The sequence below is a fragment of the Solanum verrucosum genome, unplaced genomic scaffold (assembly GCF_900185275.1).
Source record: "Solanum verrucosum unplaced genomic scaffold, falcon-dt-bn FXZP01000093.1, whole genome shotgun sequence".
NCBI classification, from domain to species: domain Eukaryota; kingdom Viridiplantae; phylum Streptophyta; class Magnoliopsida; order Solanales; family Solanaceae; genus Solanum; species Solanum verrucosum.
Window position 1 is genome coordinate 745373 of NW_026020065.1, and position 19488 is coordinate 764860.

General features: G+C 37.5%; 3 protein-coding genes across 6 annotated transcripts in view; 1 reads left to right on the plus strand and 2 right to left on the minus strand.

Annotated features, from left to right (window-relative positions):
* Positions 1–16958, minus strand: part of LOC125823722 (uncharacterized) — a 65681-nt gene extending 48723 nt beyond the window's left edge. Inside the window, exon 1 of the mRNA XM_049503095.1 lies at positions 16872–16958. Within this exon, the coding sequence (XP_049359052.1) occupies positions 16872–16923 (52 nt within the window). The 5' untranslated portion in view covers positions 16924–16958. The remainder of the gene's footprint in view (positions 1–16871) is intronic.
* Positions 1–19488, minus strand: part of LOC125823765 (small ubiquitin-related modifier 1-like) — a 498077-nt gene that overhangs the window by 322565 nt on the left and 156024 nt on the right. The window lies entirely within an intron of this gene.
* The window catches only part of LOC125823741 (ABC transporter I family member 6, chloroplastic), a 377846-nt gene continuing 371427 nt past the window's right edge, over positions 13070–19488 (plus strand). The window contains exon 1 of the mRNA XM_049503122.1: positions 13070–13079. The gene's annotated coding sequence lies outside the window, so the exon portion shown is untranslated. The remainder of the gene's footprint in view (positions 13080–19488) is intronic.

A 19488-nucleotide genomic window follows, 5' to 3' on the forward strand; every position in this document is an offset into this window, starting at 1 on the left:
TCCCTCTGCGAGAGAATTGACGCAAATTGATACTCAAGGAAAATTGATTCTTCCCAAAAGTTATCTATATTTGTTTTCGGTCTTCTACGGATTAGAGAAAGATGATCTTCATGAGGTGTCCGTCCATGATTAGGTGAAGTTCTAGTTTAGAGGACCTAATAGATATGTTGGGCCTCCGTAAAAGCTGTCAAAGGTACGAGCCACAATGCCAAGGTTGAACCCTAATCCTTCTAGACATATTGATTCGAACTTCCTACCACAGATTGATGAGGAGAATGCCCCATTTGTCGAGCTAGATGTAGAAAAATCACTTAGAGATGAGACTAATTTGGTAGCCTTCTTTATTTGTTGGCTTTGCAAATTCGTGATTCAGAATAAGAAAGTCAATTATGTGTGTGCTAGTGTTTTTAAAATTGTGAGATTGATGGCTCACATAAAGAAATTCTCCCTATTTGTCTCGGTTCTTGCAAACATATATCGCGGCTTGAAAGAAATCTCTACTTCTCCAAACTTGAGTGTGGCAAATATAATTTTCCCTATATACTATGTAAATAGTTGGCTTAGGGAATACTTTGGGACTCATTAACGTGCCAATCACTCACATTAATCCATACCCCTTTGCAATATTTCTGGTGAGAAGATGGCTAAATATTTTTATTTTGCATATACCCAAAAGTTATTATTTGGCAATGCTACAAGGTAAGGATTTACACCTTACTGATAATCGCAAACTTTCAAATTCGTGAAACGAGTTTATCATAAGCCTCCGTTCAGGCTATATAACCATTAGGCATGATTTAAATTTCATCGTGGAGTCCTACAACCTTAAAAAGATTTAGTTGACAATTCGGTTTTTGTCAAGATAGTCTTAGAGATATTATAGAGTGACCTTTCGATGGTACACTGTTATCATTGGTGCAATTTTGGAATTCCTCTTTTTCACTTGATGCTTTTTCTAAAGTCATGATTCAATGTGTCCATTAGAGGATGCTCCTTGAATGACCCGCGAGTATGTGGACCGATGGTCATCCCATAGGATGAATCCTTCCCAAGGAAACCTCCGCATCATTTTGAAGAAATCGAAGCAAGATCCTACATTCATGTCATCTAAAGTGGATTCTGATCAAATAAAAGAAAGTTACATCCTTCTTCCAAGCCTGAAGTGAAGTCAAATGATACTACGCAAGTCTAGAACTTCGAAAGAGGACGACATGCCTCTGAAATCAAAATCGAGGCGCCTAACATTAGTCTCAAAGGTGACTTTCACTACTTTCAAAGTTGGCCATGGTTCTTCTGGAACAAATGGACTTCATATATATGATCAGATAATGGTAATGAAAAAATGTCAAACCTTGAGACACCTTGTGATAAAATTTCTCATATGTATGCTTCATCGAATGGTGTTGGGCGAACCAATGCATTTTCTAGTCCAATGGAGAGTGAATATCATCACTGAATTGTCCAAAAAGAAAGGCACAAGAGCTAGATGATGTTTGTTGTGGTATCAAAATTTTAGATAGAATTGTCATTGATGATAATGACTTTGTGTATGAGGATCCAAACTCCGCATCATTGTCTGAATTAGCAAAACAAATAAGGTCCTCTCCTTTTTTTCTTCATACTATTCCTTTTTTTTTTTTAAGTTTTAAATCTGATGATCTTTTTGTTCTCACTTTTTTTTGTTGGACCTTCAGGAATTATACAACTACGACCTTAGAAATGACGTGGCTAAAGATTTTACTATAGATCTTAATGATCTTGATGTGGCTTCAAAAGGTTTCCATTCTTCCCTTATTGATGTGATGCCTTTATTGGAAGTAGTTCCACCAAGAAAGTCACTTTCTACTTCTTCAGATGACAAAAAGTTTCCCCAACAAAATGGTATTAATGCGACTTAAAGTTGTCGTCAATCAGATTACGCATAGGAAATCATTCAAGCTTTCTTCATGGCCATTGTGACCTGGTGCTCCTACTTTTGAGCAACAAGAAATTATTTTTCACGTCAAATCAATTTTTATTTCTGAGATGTGGGGCGCATTGTATGGATGAATTACACAATTTTTCTTGGGTTCTTTAGATGGCTTTACAGAGTTTAAGTCAAGTATTGCTTCATCTCTTGAGAAGATTAGAAAAGTGAACATTATTGATATTTCTGCTTTGGAGGATCTTGTCGAGAATTTCTTCAAGTCGTACACGGAGTATGACACTTTAAGATTATCAAAGATGACTAAAGAATAACATGAAAATGATTTCTCTGATCCGCAATAACGTCTTGCTGGTGCGAAGCTGGCACATGAAAAGTTTGAAGGAAACATGGAGAAGCTTCAAGCACCTCTAGTAGATGTGGAGAAAGACTTAGAAGCTGTGACCTTAAATAAAAGGAAAATCATAATGCTCCTTAATAAATATCAAGAAAAGTTGTTCAAAGGTCAAGAGGATGTCACCATTACAGAGGGTGAGATTTATACCATTGAGGCGAATCATAGGTTGCCTAATGATGAAGTGGAGAGACTAGCCAAATTAGAAGAGGCAGTTGAGACAAGTAGCCAAGAAATCATAAGCTTCAAACTCTTTCCGTATTTAGATTTAGGATTTGTTAATTCACTTATTATGGTGTAGTGATTCTTTTTGAAGCAATAAAATGGTGACTTATATTTCAATAAGAATCTTCTCATCTTGAACTTTGAATTTTGATGGTTTCGTTCCTTTATATAACCAGGAGCCCACCCCCTCATTTTTTTTATTGGAAAGAGGTCTCGATAAGCTAGAATTTATGTGAAAATCGCAGCCAAAAGTTAACTTTTCAGCTTTGCGCGTCTATAGAAGAAAATTTATGACTCGAAGTAGGAGCGTCGAAATAATGAGCTTCTTTTTTTGTTGGAAAGATAACTTCTAGATCTTCAGTCTGTATAAAATTCACGTCCATAGAATTTACGTGTTAGTACAGATTTTTCTTTGAAGTCGGTTCAAAATCTGGCGTGCTTGACTCTTGAGTTTTCTTCAGCTTTGTGTACATGTGAAAGAAAATTCACAACTTGGAGTGGGAACACCAAAATAATGAGCTTATTTTTTTATTGGAAAGATAACTTCAAAATTTTCAATCTGTATGAAAATCACGTCCATAGGCTTTATGCATTAGTACAGATTTATCTTCGAAGTCAACTCAACATTTGACTTGCTTGACTCTTCAGCTTTGTGCACATGTGGAAGAAAATTCATAACTTGTAGTAGGAGCGCCAAAATAACGAACTTATTTTTTTGTTTGAAAGATAACTTTGAGATCTTCAATCTATATGAAAATCACATCCATATGCTTTACAGATTAGTACAGATTTATCTTCGAATTCAGCTCAAAATTTGGCATGCTTGACTCTTCAATTTTCTTAAGCTTTGCATACATGTGGAAGAAAATTCATTGGAGTAGGAGCGCCAAAATGATGAGCTTCTCTTTTTGTTGGAAAGATAACTTCTTGATCTTCAATTTGTATAAAATTCACAGTCATAGGCTTTACGGATTAGTATAGATTAGTCTTTGAAGTCAGCTCAAAATTTGTCATGCTCATTTTTTTTAGCTTTGTGCGTCTATGAGTAGTAGCGCTGAAATTCATAACTCTGAAATTCATGCTCAATTTTTTTTTAGAAAATTCATAACTCTGAGTAGAAGCGCTGAAATCACGAGATTTTTTTTATTGAAAAGATAACTTCGATATCTACAATCCATATAAAAATCAGTCATGCACTTTTTGTATTTGTACAAATTTTCCTTTGAAGTTACTCGCTCTTGTAGAAATCAGCTTTCTAATGTTACAACCTGAGCTTGATGGAGTTTAAAACAAATTGCAACCCTTTCTTGCTTTTACCACTTTATAGGCCTAGACTCTTTTTTTTAGCTCTGTATGACTCTACATTTGAAAGAATTAGCATGACATTCACATGGCGACGGCGTTTTTCTTCTTCTTATAATGGAACCTAGAACAATAATACTCTAAGATGCCTACGTACCTCGATGAAGAGGATCAAGTCATAGTAGTTTAGAAAGTGATATTTTAATTTTTTTAATTTTATTTTTGTGTCCTAACTTTTGCCTAGGTCGCCTCTTTCGAGGTTTTCAACCTAGCAAACGTTTTGTGTCTGAACTTTTGCCTAGGTTGCCTCTTTCAAGATTTTCAACCTAGTGACATTTTCTTTTTGGAGCTATACACAGTTTATACTCTTGCCGCTAGGAGTACGACGCTACTTCAAGGATAATATTTCTTCAAAAAAAATTCTTTGATGGAACCAATCCGCAAGTCGTCTGCATCCACAAGTTTGTCTTGAATAAACTTCTTGGATGACGTATGGTCCGTCCCATTTTGAGGTGAACTTTCTTCCTGATTTATGAGATATGATAATTGGCCTTGTTACTTCAAGGAATAGATCACCAACTTGAAAATACCTTAGAAGAACCTTTTTATTGAAAGCACGAGAAAGAAGAGCTTGGTAACATTCGAGACTTTATTGAGCTTCCAACATTTTTACATCGAGAGCCTTTAACTCTTCTAGGCACAGACGAGCATTTTCTTCTTCAGTAAGTCCTTCTTAGATGGCAAGCCTCAATGACAGTATTTTTCGTTCAAGTGGAAGAACTGATGCAGTTCCAAAAACAAAAGAATAAGGAGTTGCTTGGGTTGGTGTGCGATGAGTCATTAGGTATGCCCAAAGAGCATCTTCCATTGTATCATGCCAATCTTTTTTAGATTTGGAGACGACCTTCTTTAACAAGTTGCACAAGGTCTTGTTAAATGTTTCAGCTAGTCCAATCTCAGCAACATAATACGTTGATGAATTGCATTTCTTAAAGCCAAAAAGGTTGCAGATCTCATCTATTAATTTATTGGCGAACAACTTTCCATTATCTGTTAGTATATAACTAGGAATGCCAAAACGATAGATGATGTTCACCCTAATGAAGTTTGCAACATTTTCCTTCTTTACTTCTTTGAGGGCTACAACCTTAGCCCATTTTATGAAGTAATCTGTCGCATCCAAGATGTACAAGTGGCCACCAGAAGATTTTTGTAGTGGTCCAACCACGTCTAGCCCCCAAGCATCGAATGGCTAAGATGAACCATTCAAATATAATACATCAGGAGGTTAATACATAACGTTCGCATGAAATTGACATCCTTGACATCTTCGAGCATAATCCAAACAATCTTTTACCATTGTTGACCAATAATACCCATTTTTTTTAATGTGAAAGTATAACTTTGGCCTAGATTGATGTGATCCACAAATTCAGAATGTGATTTTTCCATAACTTGAATTGTTTATTCTTCCCCCAAACAACTCAAGAGGACTCCTTCGAATGATATTCAATATGGAGTATCCTCATAATAAAGAAACCGAGGTGCACGGCGATGAATTTCGTTCTTTCTCTTTGGATCTTTTGGAATTGAAATATAAGTAATCAATCAAGCCATGTCTCCAATTGATTATATCAGCTTGTGAAACAGATGTTCAAGCTTGCTTTCTACATCCTCATCATTTTCCTCCTCCAATGGTACTTTCCACTTTTGGAAGATAGTGATTTGTGCTTGGTTAGGGAGAGTCAATGTTGAAGCCAAAGCAGCTAAGGCATCAACTTTCTTATTTTCCTTTCTTGAAACATGTTAAAGAGTTACATCTCCGAGCCATCTAATCAACTTCTATGCATAGTCATGATAGAGACACAATTCTGATTTTTGAATTAATAGCTACCCAACAATTGATTGATCACTAATTCAGAGTCTCCGAAAACTTGTACTTGCAGTTGCTTCATATCAACTGCCATTTCAAGCCCAAGTATTAAGGCTTGATATTCTGCAACATTATTGAAGCAACATTGTGTTAAGAGTGAAGGAATATGACGAGATCTCTTTTACGATGTGAGGCCCAATTAAAATACATCTTCTAAGGTGGTTAAATTTCAACGATCATTGCATCTTCATCAGATAGTTCATTAGTGATTTTTGTATCATCAGGTATCAGGTATCAAATGGTCTGGTAAGAAGTCTGCCAATGCTTGCCCTTTCATAGCCTTTTGAGGAACATTCAAATTGTTGAAACTAGAGATACCATCTTTCTAGTCGATCACTGAGGACAGGTTTTGACATCACAAATTTAATGGGATTTTGCTTTAGAAATAAAGCGGACGATGTGAGCTTGAAAGTAGTGTTTCATCTTCTGAATTCAGAACACTAAGGCAGAACATAGCTTTTTGATCGGTGAGTACTTCAACTCTTTTAGTGTCATCATCCTACTCAAGTAATAAAGGGAATTTTCTGTCCCTTTGCCATTCTCTTGAGCTTGCTTGATAGGACGACACCTTTTTTTACATTAAGATGATGGACTACTACCTTTAAGTCTAATCTAGGCATTTCTTTGTAACTCCAGGAAAACACATCGTTATACATTTTAAGCAAGTTAATGTAGGCCCTTTCTTCATTACCTACTAGTAAAGCATTCACATAAGTGGGTTTTAGATCTTCATTAGTTCCAAGGTAGACTTCTTCCACCACATCAATGTTGTCTTTACTCCTTCTTCAAGTTTGGGTGGTGCATCTTTACCATCTTCATCTTATTGAGGTTCACCATCATTAAAAGATATATGGTAATACCATGAAACTTCCTCCAACTGTTCATCAATTTTAATTGGAGAAAAATTATCCATTTTGTGTAGTGCTATGATATGAAGAGTTGACACTCTATGCATCATCATCATGTTGCTTGGTGTAGAACACAATATGTGACTTTGCCTTTAGTACTTCTCCACATGAGACCATAAGGTTTCTCTACCGCTTCATTCTAGAAGGAATCAAACTTTGAAAATCCTTAGGGACATTTTGGATTCGAGTAAAACAAATGCTTTCATAGCCCCATTGATTCTCCAAACCTTATTTTTTTTCTTCAATGGCCCTAAACTCTCAAATACGGAAATCCTCTTCATTGAGCTTCCCAATCGATCAAAGACAAAAGACCTTTTGTTAGAAGCAACATGTCCATCTTCCGTTGTGATGCCGTTGTTGCTTACCCTTCTTATGGAGATGTAGATAAGAGGAGGTTATTTGTAACCTAACCTTTCACATTGTTGCCTCATAGCAGGTTTTGACGGAAGTTTCCCTAATTTTGATGGTATGTTAAGATTGAATCCAGACTTTGCTAGTAGTTTGTAAGCATTAGGATCGAAGCCTTCTTCTGTACGCTTCATTAGGAGTGCTTTATATTGGGATGACTTATGAGCCACAAACTTTCCAAGTAACTTTGTAGATGACTTCATCATGTCGATTCATTTAACAGGAAAGGTGATAACACTCAAAGTTTAGGCGGTCGCAATCAAGTATAAACCCAACTAAGAGTTGGGGTCGATCCCACAGGGAGTGATAAAGTATAGAATTCAATAACGAAGTGAAATGAGTGTTCTAATTGTTTGTAGGAGTAAACATTTTTTAAACAATTAAAGTAAATGGCAGGGGTTTGACAATTAATGTCAATTGGAGGGATTAGAGTAAGCAATTAACAACTACGAACAATCGGGAGTAATCAAATAGAGAGGGGTCCTTGGGAGTGCGATCAATTGAACTCCAATTTAGCTAAATGGGTGATTATTACTTACTAACAGTGGTTGAATCTTAGTGGGTAGGCCAGACTTTAAATGTAATAGCCATTTCTCAATCAACTATTACGAATCAAGCGAGTTCTCTCGAACCTCGACGAGCCCAACAAATATAAACAACCGAAAACCTCAATCAATATACTCTTTCAAGCTAGATTAGTAGGATTGAATTCAAACCCACTTTCTCAAGCAAAGTCTACAATAACCCAGTCACTACAATCATCAATTAATAGTTTTGATTCTAAAACCTCTTTATCAAGCAAACTTTGAATCCTAAACTAGAACTGCATTGGTAACTATAATTCATCAATTAAAACTCAACTATTAATTGAACACACTTCAAAACAATAATAAAATCAGTAATATCAACACCCATAAGCTAATTGGAACATTTAATCACATGATCACACCCCCAAGAATGGGGTTTTTAGCCACATTAGTAAGATCAAGAAATCGTTACCAACTATGTTTTCCATCAGCTTGGGTAACAATCCATAAGTCTTCAAAATGCTCTAATTGAATTACAAAATCAATTAAACCCAAAATCTCTACTCAAAAACTTAAAGAACAATGTTAGGGACTAAAAACCGAGAAATGGACAATGTGGGAACTCTTCAAAAACTTCAGAACTCTCCAAAAACTCCAGAACTACCTTTTCTTCTTTTGAAAATTACATTTATACGTTCCCAGATTTTTAGCTTTGAAGACACTCAGTGAAATAATTCGGGCTTCACCGACCAGGTTGGCGATGCACTGAGTGTTCTTTTCCATCACCTTCTAGGGTTAGCTTTTCATCAATTCTCTTCTGTGACTTTAGGGGATCAAAACCTATATCTCCGATCTGTTTGGTGCTTAGCCGAAACACCATTCTCCTCACCGAGTTGTCTTTGTCCAAGGGCTGGCCTTTTGTGACTTTTGGCGAGCTGAAGAGCCACTCGGCGATTCACCGAGTGGCTTTGGCGAGCATCAACCTTGCTTTCATTGCTGCAATTTAGCATTTTAACATCGGTTTAGAGCATATAATAGGCATTGAGAACACTAGAACTCTGAATATTAAGCCCTAAATGAGTCGAAATCCCTGACTCATCAACACCCCCAACTTAAACTTTTGATTGTCCTCAAGTAAAACACAAGATCAATCAGTTCAACAAATATGTCTACAAATAGTGCTACTCAAGACTCAACATGAATGCACATGAGTTTCAATCTACCCATGCAATGTTCAATTGTGCACTATAGGTTTCAAACTGTGACGAGCCATCATCAAATAGAAATCGAGCTCATAATGCTTGCTTCAAGTGCAAATTCAAGCTCAACAAAGAGTATTTAAATGCCCTCACATCAAGAATGATACCATGCTTACACAAAGCTCATCAAAATTTCAGAGATAAGAAATCAAAAGCAACTCTCACACTCTTAAAGATAAACACATGTATGATTATACCCATAGGCTTGCCCGTATTTTCGAATCAACATGACATTAAGCTCAATCAAGATCACAAAGGTCTTTCAAGGCTTGTAACAAGGCTAAAGGTAAATGTATGATCATTTTGGCTTAGTGACTTCTACCTTCATGAAGCATGGCCAGCATTTTACTTTTTCTCCTTTCTTTTCACTCTTTTTTTGATTTTCACAATCCACCCTATGTTCTATTAAGCATGACTCATTGGACATGCCATTCATTTTATCCATTGCACAAACTTTATTGCAACATATTTTTTTTTCAATTTGTTTCTTCTCTTTTCTCTTTTTTATATGGAGGGGTTCCATCTTTTTCAACAGAATCCATCAAGGGGAAAGTTCTTTGCTTTCCTCTTTTTTCACCACACTCCCAACTAAGGCTTTTGCTTAAGTTAACTATTCAAACCCACACATGGCATTCAACACAATCATCAATCAAGATTCTACAATTTTATCTTGCATACAACGATCATCACAAGATTCATTTCAACAATCGGCCAGTCATAATGAGATGATAAGAGTTCACACATGACTTATGCAACTCAAATTTGCCTCATTGGAATTGCACACACACATCGTTCAATCAAGAACACAATTCAAGTCATCGGTATTGATCAAAATCGATACTCAAATATGCAAGAGAACAACCACATTCACAAACATCAAGAAGTGAAAATTTTAATTTGGATCAAAACCAACTTATTCACATTAAAAACTAGAAACCGGTAGTCACAAAAAGTAAACATTCACAACAAGATATCAAAAACCAATCATTCACAAAAATAACCCTAAGGAGGCAGGTATGAAGATACCTTACCCCAGCAAACAAAGCTAACTATTGTTTTCAATGAAAAAGAAATAAATAGTCTCAAAATAAAAACTAAAAAAGAGTCGAGATCCCTTTGTAAGACTAGGCCTGAGGTGAACTCTGAACATCTTGGACTCTCTCAATCGAGGCATCAGTACCTGTGTCAGCTCTATCATTCGCTCCACTATAGCCCACCATCGATGTATCCTGAAGAGAAGCCTTCATAGATGTCTGCACCATCGCGCCCTCTAAGTCTTCCAGGTCATCATATACTGTTGCATTTCATGTACCAAACTCCTCTTCATCAGTCTCGGGAGCATTAAACTATGCATCATCATCAACTATAGCAGCATCTCCGGTCGTAGTAGCTGGAGGGATCTCAGAAATGGCTGGACACACTATACTCGGGACCTCGGGAAGGTCTACCGTGTCGAAGAGCATCAATAGATTCGTGGATTTAAGCTCATCCACATCACGTCTCAAGCTCGTAACATCGACTCTCAAAGTCGTCACATCATCCGACTGGCATCCACTTTACTCACATGCCTCCACTCTCATAGTGAGGGCATCTAATGCCAAGCCATGTGTGGTGATCAACTCTTGGTGCTCTCTCAACTCAGCCCTGATAGTAGCTTAAGACAACATCAATGACCCTCTCAATCATACTAGGGACAACATCCTCTACTCGGGAGGCACATACATCAGCAGATTGGGCCAGATAACCCATCTTGAATAACATAGCCTGGGTCAATAAGGGTCGGGAAGCAGCACTATCAACAACAGAAGTAGTAGCATCAATAGAAGTAGAAGGGACAACAGTAGAAGTAACAGGGGTACCTGAAAGCTCATCGACCTGAGTAGGAGGGGATGTGTGCATGTAACATCTCCACGTCAACAACTGGGGAATTTTCCACCGGTGCAGCTCTCCTCCTCGCAGCCTCGTCTCTACTATACTCTGCCTCGATCCTCCGGATGTTAGTAGAGGAGGTGGGAATCACTTCCGCATTCGTCTTCTCCACAAATGGCACTCGGGCGTGCCGACACAGCTCCATGATCAATACTAGGAACGAAAGTGAGGTCTGACTCTTCTTGGCTTTCATGGTCAAGGTGTTGCTAATAAATTTGAACCAATACCGGGCAGCCACATTCAAGTCCTTCTTCTCTATCTGAACTCTTGGCTCGATCCATGGCGGTATGATGTCGAAAATCAGAGGAGACAACCATCCATTTAAATCATCCACGGTCTTCTTTTATATATGATCTACCAAAACGTGGATGATATTCCTAGTGTACCCCAACACCTTATTAATGTCTGTGCTACTACATTTATCATGTCTACCGCGCACCACTACATGGTCAATCGGTGCAAACGAGATCGCTTTATTTTTTCCTTTTGGCACCAATTTCCCATACTCAACATAAAACTCTCAGACCCAGGAAGGTATGTATGTTCTTCAGGGCCAGATAAGGTCTCAAATTTGTGGAACTTTCGGGTACCTGTCCACCACTCTATCTGTATACAGCCTCTTCTCCTCTAAGATAGTCCTCAACCTGACAACTTTTAACCTGTTCAACGATTGAGGTGGAGGTGCTTGTACCAAGGGTACTGAAGGTACCTTCTCAACCATCTATGCCGGAGGTGGAAGAGGTGTAGGAGTCACCAGTATCCTGGTCGGATCATGTAGCGCTTTAGAGCGCAGCTTAATTCTCCTCCTTTGTAAGGTCTGGTCATCCTTCGACTCGGATACGAAGACTGGCGATCTAGACCCCGAGCTGCCCTTATCGTCAGACTCCGAGGTGATGATGTGGGTGTCGTAGATGCCCATACTATCGGAGCTCGTCTATGCTGGCTCAGCTGGTCCCTTTCATTTGTTTGTGTTATTCCCCCCAGTCAGAGGAAGTTTGGCTTGTAGGGCTCGTGATGGAGCAACACCCTCATTGATAATCATACATGTGCTTATTTTCGAGGTGATTGAGTTCTACCAGAAACTTTGGGTCTGGCTATATCTTCAAAACAACACAGAACAAACCAAGTTAGAAATGGGTTAATGAAAATCACAGTTAAAAAGACTACAGAAAAACTCACCGACTAATTCGGCGAGTCGCCGAACTCATTGGGTGAGCTATGTTGGGCTCGCTGAATGTTCCATAATAAAACTTCACAGAAATCAATACAAGTCACCGAAGTCCAGAGCCTTTCGATGAACTAAAAGTAGCTCACCGAAAGTTACATAATATTTTCTCAAAATTGGGGCTGACAAAGGGCGATGGCAGAGACATTCGGCGAGTCGTCGAGTGAACTCGGCGAGCTCAGACATATCGCCAAATGTTACCGAAACAATTTATCAAAAATGCAGAACAAAAAGGTGATCAAAGGTCACTTGGCGAACCGTCGAGCCATTTGACGAGCTCGACTAAGCTCACCGACTAGTCTCTCGTGGCAGTTTCTGACCCCGACCTTTAATTTTCAACCTACAACCCATGATAATGAAATTTAACCACTATTTTATGCAAATAAATTAAGACCCACATCAATAATGACCTCGGGGTACTCAAACATCCCCCAATTTATCCAAAATTCACCAATCAACATCTTTTGCCCTTAAGAATGACGTCACCCTCTTTATCCTTGGGCAAAATCAGTCGATCGGTACAATTCGGGTTACTCAGACTTCATCCACACCAATCCCGACATACAAATAACATACATCCACGATTTCAATCATTTAAAGCACAAAATTCAACAATTATAGGCTAAAACAAACATACAAACATTATACAATACTAGCCATTACTTAAGATCAACTAATTACACAAGATTAAGCAATCAATTCAACAATATTACGATTATGCATCAAAAACTACAAAATATTAAGTCGAGTTCGGGATACCAACCTCGAAAATAGATAGTAAAATGCTAGGCTAGCGAGTATGGAAGTGAAAACGCAGGATTCCCCTGAGCAATTGACCCCACACAAAATTTACAAGCAAAATCTATTCTAGAAATGGAGTGCAAGAGTGTAAAAGTCAAAAAATATGAAAAGAAAGGGAAATTTGAATTTGAAACGGCTAAGATCCCTTTTGACCCTTCAGTTCGGGCCCTAGTCGGCGACATTAACTTATGTCGCCGACCATTCGACGATGCGCCAAATGGTGTTTTCGCCCGCCAAATTTGAGATAATTCCAGCCTTTTGGTTGGTAAAAATGGTGGTCTAGATCAGGCTCACCGACCTGTTCGGTGAGTCACCAACTGGTACCTAGCTCACCTAATTGCCTTTTTTCCCAAAATTTCAAATTTTCCACCTGCACATTGAACACCCGTTATTTAAACAAGTGCCTTATTTAATATCGTGACACGATGAAGACACACTTTTAAGCTTCGTTCTTTGGATTAACCATGGTATCACTCGTTAATCCACCTTTTGGTATTGGGTTCAAATAAGTCGAGATTTGAACCATTTGTGTTTCCAGTTGCTTAATCGATACTGAATGTGATGTAACTGTTTGATTCAAAGATGAGATGTCATCTTTCATTTCCTTTAGAACCTTGTCTGATCTTCCACTTTGTTGAGAGTGCGTGCAAGCATATCTTCGGTGCAGAACTTTTCAGGATCACTCATTTGCTCTTTTGACACTATTGGGGAGGTACATATTGCTCTTTAATTGTCACCGTCCCCCTGTCTCCAATTCATAACAAAGTCACACCATTCCCTATCTCGGTCTCTCCAACCGTCATCACGCTCTCTATTTTAACCTTGGTTCCCTCCTGGCCCTGAATAGTTTGGGTGGAAACCTCCTCCCTGATTTGCCAGAAAATGTACTTCCATATTGTACATAGCTTTAAAGTGCCCATCATCAGGATTTACTCCGCTAACTCCGACTACATTCACAACCTTAGTACCACTTCCCATGACATGTTTCGATAATAAATCCATTTGGGTTATCATCTTGGCCATATTTTCATCTCGCTCCTTGTCCTTTTCTATTTGTTTCTTTGTCATCCTGAAGTTCAAATGAGACACTTGATCTTCTCTAGTGTACCAAGAGATTAATCTTTGTCATCCCATCAAGAAGAGTAGATGCAATTTTAAATGGTTGTTGCATGATTCCTCTTTGAACGAGCTGGTCAGCCACACCTTTGTTGATTGAATCTAGACTCCAGTAGAAGTGTTGTAACAACACATTACTCGGGAGTCCATGAATTGGACATTGGAGCAGCAACTTTTGAAACCTCAACCACGTCTCATGAATTAGTTCACCATCCAATCATTTGAAGTTCTGAATATTATCTCTTAATGCCATCATCTTCGAGGGAGGGAAAAACCTTACATAGAACGAATCAGTGAGCTCTTCCCAAGAAGTATTGAGTCTCCTGATAGGTCGGCTAACCACACTATTGCCTCCCCATTAGATAAAAAGGGAACAAACAAAGTCAGATAGACTCCTGAGTGATGTTCTTGAAGGAGAATGACCCAAACACATCCACAATGTTTTGGATGTAGTCATGAGGATTCGGGGTGTTAATAAGTGTAGGCGGTCGCTATCAAGTATAAATCCAACTAAGAGTTGGGGTCGATCCCACAGGGAATGAAAAAGTAAAGAATTCAATTACGAAGTGAAATGAGTGTTCTAATCGTTTGTAGGAGTAAACATTTTCAAAACAATTAAAGTAAATGGAAGGGGTTTGACAACTAATGTCAATTGGGGGATTAGAGTGAGCAATTAACAACTACGAACAACCGGGAGTAATCAAATAGAGAGGGGTCATTGGGAGTGTGATCAATTGAATTCCAATTTAGCTAAATGAGTGATTATTACTTACTAAAAATCGTTGAATCTTAGTGGGTAGGCTAAGATTTAAGTGTAATAGACATTTCTCAATCAACTATTACGAATCAAGCGAGTTCTCTCAAACCTCGACGAGCCCAACAAATATAAACAACCCAAAACCTTAATCAATCTGCTCTTTTAAGCTAGATTAGTAGGATTGAATTCAGACCAACTTTCTCAAGCTAAGTCTACAATAACCCAATCACTACAATCATAAATTATTAGTTTTGATTCTAAAATCTCTTTCTCAAGCAAGCTTTGAATGCTAAACTAGAACTGTATTGGTAACTACAATTCATCAATTAAAACTCAACTATTAATTGAACTCACTTCAAATCAACAATAAAATAAGTAAATAGTAGCACTCATAAGCTAATTGTAACATTCAATCACATGATCACACCCCTAAGAATGAGGATTTTAGCCACACATACTAAAGAGCAAGAAACCGTTACCAACTATGTTTTCCATCAGCTTGGGTTACAATCCACAGGTCTTCAAAATGCTCAAATTGAATTACAAAATCAATTAAACCCAAAATGATCTCTACTCAAAAACTTAAAGAACAATGTTAGGGATCAAAAACCCAGAACTGGACAATGTGGGAACTCTCCAAAAACTTGAGAACTCTCCAAAAACTCCAAAACTTCTTTTTCTTCTTTTGAAAATTGCATCTATTCGTTCGCAGATTTTCAGTTTTGGAGCCACTTGACGAAATAAGTCAGGCTTCGCCGATCAGGTCAGCGATGCGCCGAGAGCTCTTTTCCATCGCCTTATTGGCTTAGCTTTTCACCACTTCCCTTCTGTGACTTTAGGCAATGAAAACTTCCATTGTCGATATGTTCGGCGCTTCGCCGAAACACAATTCTCCTCGCCGAGTTGGTTTTGTCCAAGGGCTAGCCTGCCGTAACTTTTGGTGAGATGAAGAGCCACTCGACAAATTATATCTTTTTCTCATCTGAATCCTCCAAAAGCCACCGTATAGTAATCTAAACGGAGATAGAAAATTCTGGTAACTCTTAATACCAACTTGACAGTATCACTGTCAATATTACCAGTAGCCAAAATAAATATCCAAAAAGGAGCCATACAGAACAGAAGAAAAGTTGCAATATAAACATACATATTTCGAAACCCAAGTCTCTCCATATTCCAACCAAAAACAAAAAAAACAACAAAACAAAGAGAGATATGCCGAAGAAATATCATCCCAAAAATCAAGAATGGCTCATCCATTGTGATCTAGTTTCAAAAACTCTCCCTTTATTTGATGCAAAAGAAAATCTCTTTTCCAATGTTATTGGCTCGCACTGCTGCTCTTAGCAGCTGTTTTTCGAACTTGTACTTTATCGTCTAACTCAGTATCATAATTTTTTCCTAGAGGGTTGTGCGTATAGTAAACTCCAGCAATGGTAGGTGCCAAAACTGCAACCAAGGAACATATCACTACCATAATAGTTAGTCTTTCTGATCTTTTATAACCCTAATTAAGCCCACAGAGAGCATATTGAGCAAATTAGTGGAGATTCAGTAATACGAGAACCACCATCATATGTGTCAATTCATAGGGCTTATAAGTTCCATTTTTGTAGTAAGCGTTTCTCAGCCTGGAAATATCCTCTGCCCTCCATCTCTTCAAAAAATTAAAGTGAAATAGCGTTTGCGGGTGCTGGTACAAACATAAGAGATTAAACAATGCATTAAATATTTGGTTAACTACTTCATTCCATGTATCTCTCTGAGATTTCTTAGGGAGGGCATGGTTCAACACCCCCGTCATCAGAAGAAGCATAGTCACACCAGAAATAGCTACACATACAATCTAGATAAAAAGTACAATATTCATCTGATTTTTGAACCACTTTTTACACATTTTCCTAATAGCTAGCCAATCCAATTTCCGTGAAAATAGTTTAGTAACACGTTGACGGAGATGACGGCTGCTAGAAGAAGGTACATTTCGAGAAAACTCATCTCTTCGATCAGCTATCTGATGAAACTTTGCTAATGGAGAATCCAAATTATCCGAGTTGATGGATTTTAGCCTTTTGTGAATAGCACTTTGAGAATTTTCATTACTTACAAGTTCTCTTTGGGATGTTGAAACATTCAGAGGTACATGAGTCTTAACTTGACCACCCATAGGTTCCTCAACAATAGCATGATGTTCACCATTCCCAACAGATGCCATTTGAATGTTATTTGGATTCACAGTCAAAATATTAATCTTTATCAGATCATTATCTACAACTTTACCGTTTCAACAGGAGCGCAAAATAAGCATCTAAATCTGTAATTAAAAAGCTATATCAATAATCAAATGCTTCAACATTTCTAGTACAAAAAGAAATTTTTTCCTCCACAAATATCTAGCAAGTTACAAGACCAAGGAAAAAAGATTTACAAAACAAAAATACTCGCAAACCCTACAAACTTGTCATAAAATAAGCTAAATGAATTTCCTTAAATCTCACTCAACACACACCATAGGCATATTGAACTAAACTAAAAAAAAAATAGTCGGGAATCTTAATTGCCCAGTTGATTAGCTATATGAACCTTCAACCAAGGGCTCGATTCCCCACCTTGCAATCACCTCCCCTATTTCCTCTCCCCCTAATTTTTTTTCTAAAAAAACTAACGAAATATAACATGAGTAAATGAGTATGAATCATGGAATTGGCTACAACAGGTAGACAAGAAGCAGAGAAATAAGACCATCAAGACAACATAGAGATGAGAGTAATCTGAATAAAAAATTGAAGCTTGAATTTTTTGAAAAGACACATCTAAAGTTTAAACTATAATAGAAGTACCTTACAAGTTATTCATACTCCTACCATTAATAAACTTATCATATGTGTCATGAAAAGTCCCAAATCAACTAAAATTACCCAATGTCTTTCTTTTATCCAAGCCAGATCCACTAAACCAAATAAATTTATACCAATTAAATCCAAAATCCATCTCCTTAATCTTGTTCATGACATATACTCCCCAACACACCCAATTGGCATCAACAACAATTTCAAATCCTCAATATCCACCAAGCTCCATACAACTCAAAAATGGCATCAACTATGTTTTATGCGCCAACTTTCCAAGGTCTCAGACCTCTCAATAAACCCACAGACTCTTCCCTCTTCCTCAACAAACAGATCTCTTTCAAACCCATTATAAATTTTTTTGAAATCTCACTGTGAAAGTTGAGCTCAATCCATGAATTGTCATCAGTTCGAGCACTGGGCTTTCACTTTTCCTTGGAAGATTTGTTTTCTTTAATTTTCAGAGAGAAAATGTGGCAAAACAAGTGCCGTCACAGAATAGAATTTCTTACATCGAAGCTGGAGATGTTAGGGTCAAGGAATATATAAGTTTGCTAAACTCTAATGACCCAGTTGGCTTCAATACTGTTGATCTGCTTGCTTGGGGATCTATTTTTATATATTATGAGAAAATGACATAAATAGTTTTTTAACTATAGGAGTAGGATTAAAATGGTCCATTAATTATTTTAAAAATCTCCCATATCCTTATCTCTCTCAGACACTTCTATTCCCTTTCGAATACATCAATTCCCTCTTAGATACATATATCCCCTCTCGGATACATCCCTATTCCCTCTCGGATACATCTTTATCCCCTCTGAGATACATTCTTCTTATTAAGTAATGTATCATTTGCAATGTATCAGACAACCAATAAATGTATCCGAGATCAATGCAAAATTCAAGATTTTTGTAATTGATAAAAAATTTGGGATAAAATGTAATTTGTAATGACTCGGAAGGTCATTTTTAGATTTAAAAAAAATAAAATTACCATTTACCCCTCCTGATTGTTGCCTCAAGACATTTCTGATTGGTTTGTAAATTGGTTTCGATCTTTCAGTAAAATTTGTGAATACTGGAAATTTTAGAGTTTTGAAAGGCTTAAGTTGTTAAAAAGTGATTTTGGTGTCTTTTAGAGTTTCGAGTCTCAAAATAAAATTATGTTGATTTCATCAGTCTCGAAATATGGAATTTGGTCTAAGAGAGTGGTCAAACTCAGATTTGGAGTGTTTTCGTGGAAATAAGGACCCAAGTTGGAGATTGTTGTTTTAGCCTTTGAGTTAACTATGATCAACATTAGAGATTCGAATGCTCGAATCAAATTTACGAAGTAGGGGTCGCGATTGCAATGATCGTGTAAGAGACCCAGAGTTCGCAAAAGCGATACTTGAAAGGATTTTGGTCTGAAATTTCAGGGTTTCTCCCCCATTATTCATTTTTTAGCTTTGAGGATTCAGTTGAGGCGATTTCAAGATAAAATATTTGGGTAACGATTCTTCACTCTAAATCTTCTGTTACCCAATATTAAGAATGATTTTTAAGTGAACAAAACAAGGTTTATGGATGATAAAATTGGGGGTTCTTCTAGAACCCAAGAGCTTTGACGGACCTAGCAGCAGACGCGCGGGCCGTGCCTGAATTCAAACCAGACCAGACTCTTCTTTGTTTGAGAATTGTGAGTTGATTTGAACTCCTTTATAGAAATTATTTTTACCAATGAGTTCTAAATGCTTTGGGTAACTATCCAAGTAATGATTTCCAGATTTAAACCTCATTTTTGGAATCAAATTTTTAAGTCGATTTGACCTCATTTTTGAATTGCTTGATATATTTGTTGTTGGTTTTGAAATCTCATTGTGAATACTTGTTTGACTAGATTGCTGTCACAACCCGAGTCTACACCCTAGACGTGGCCGACACTCAAG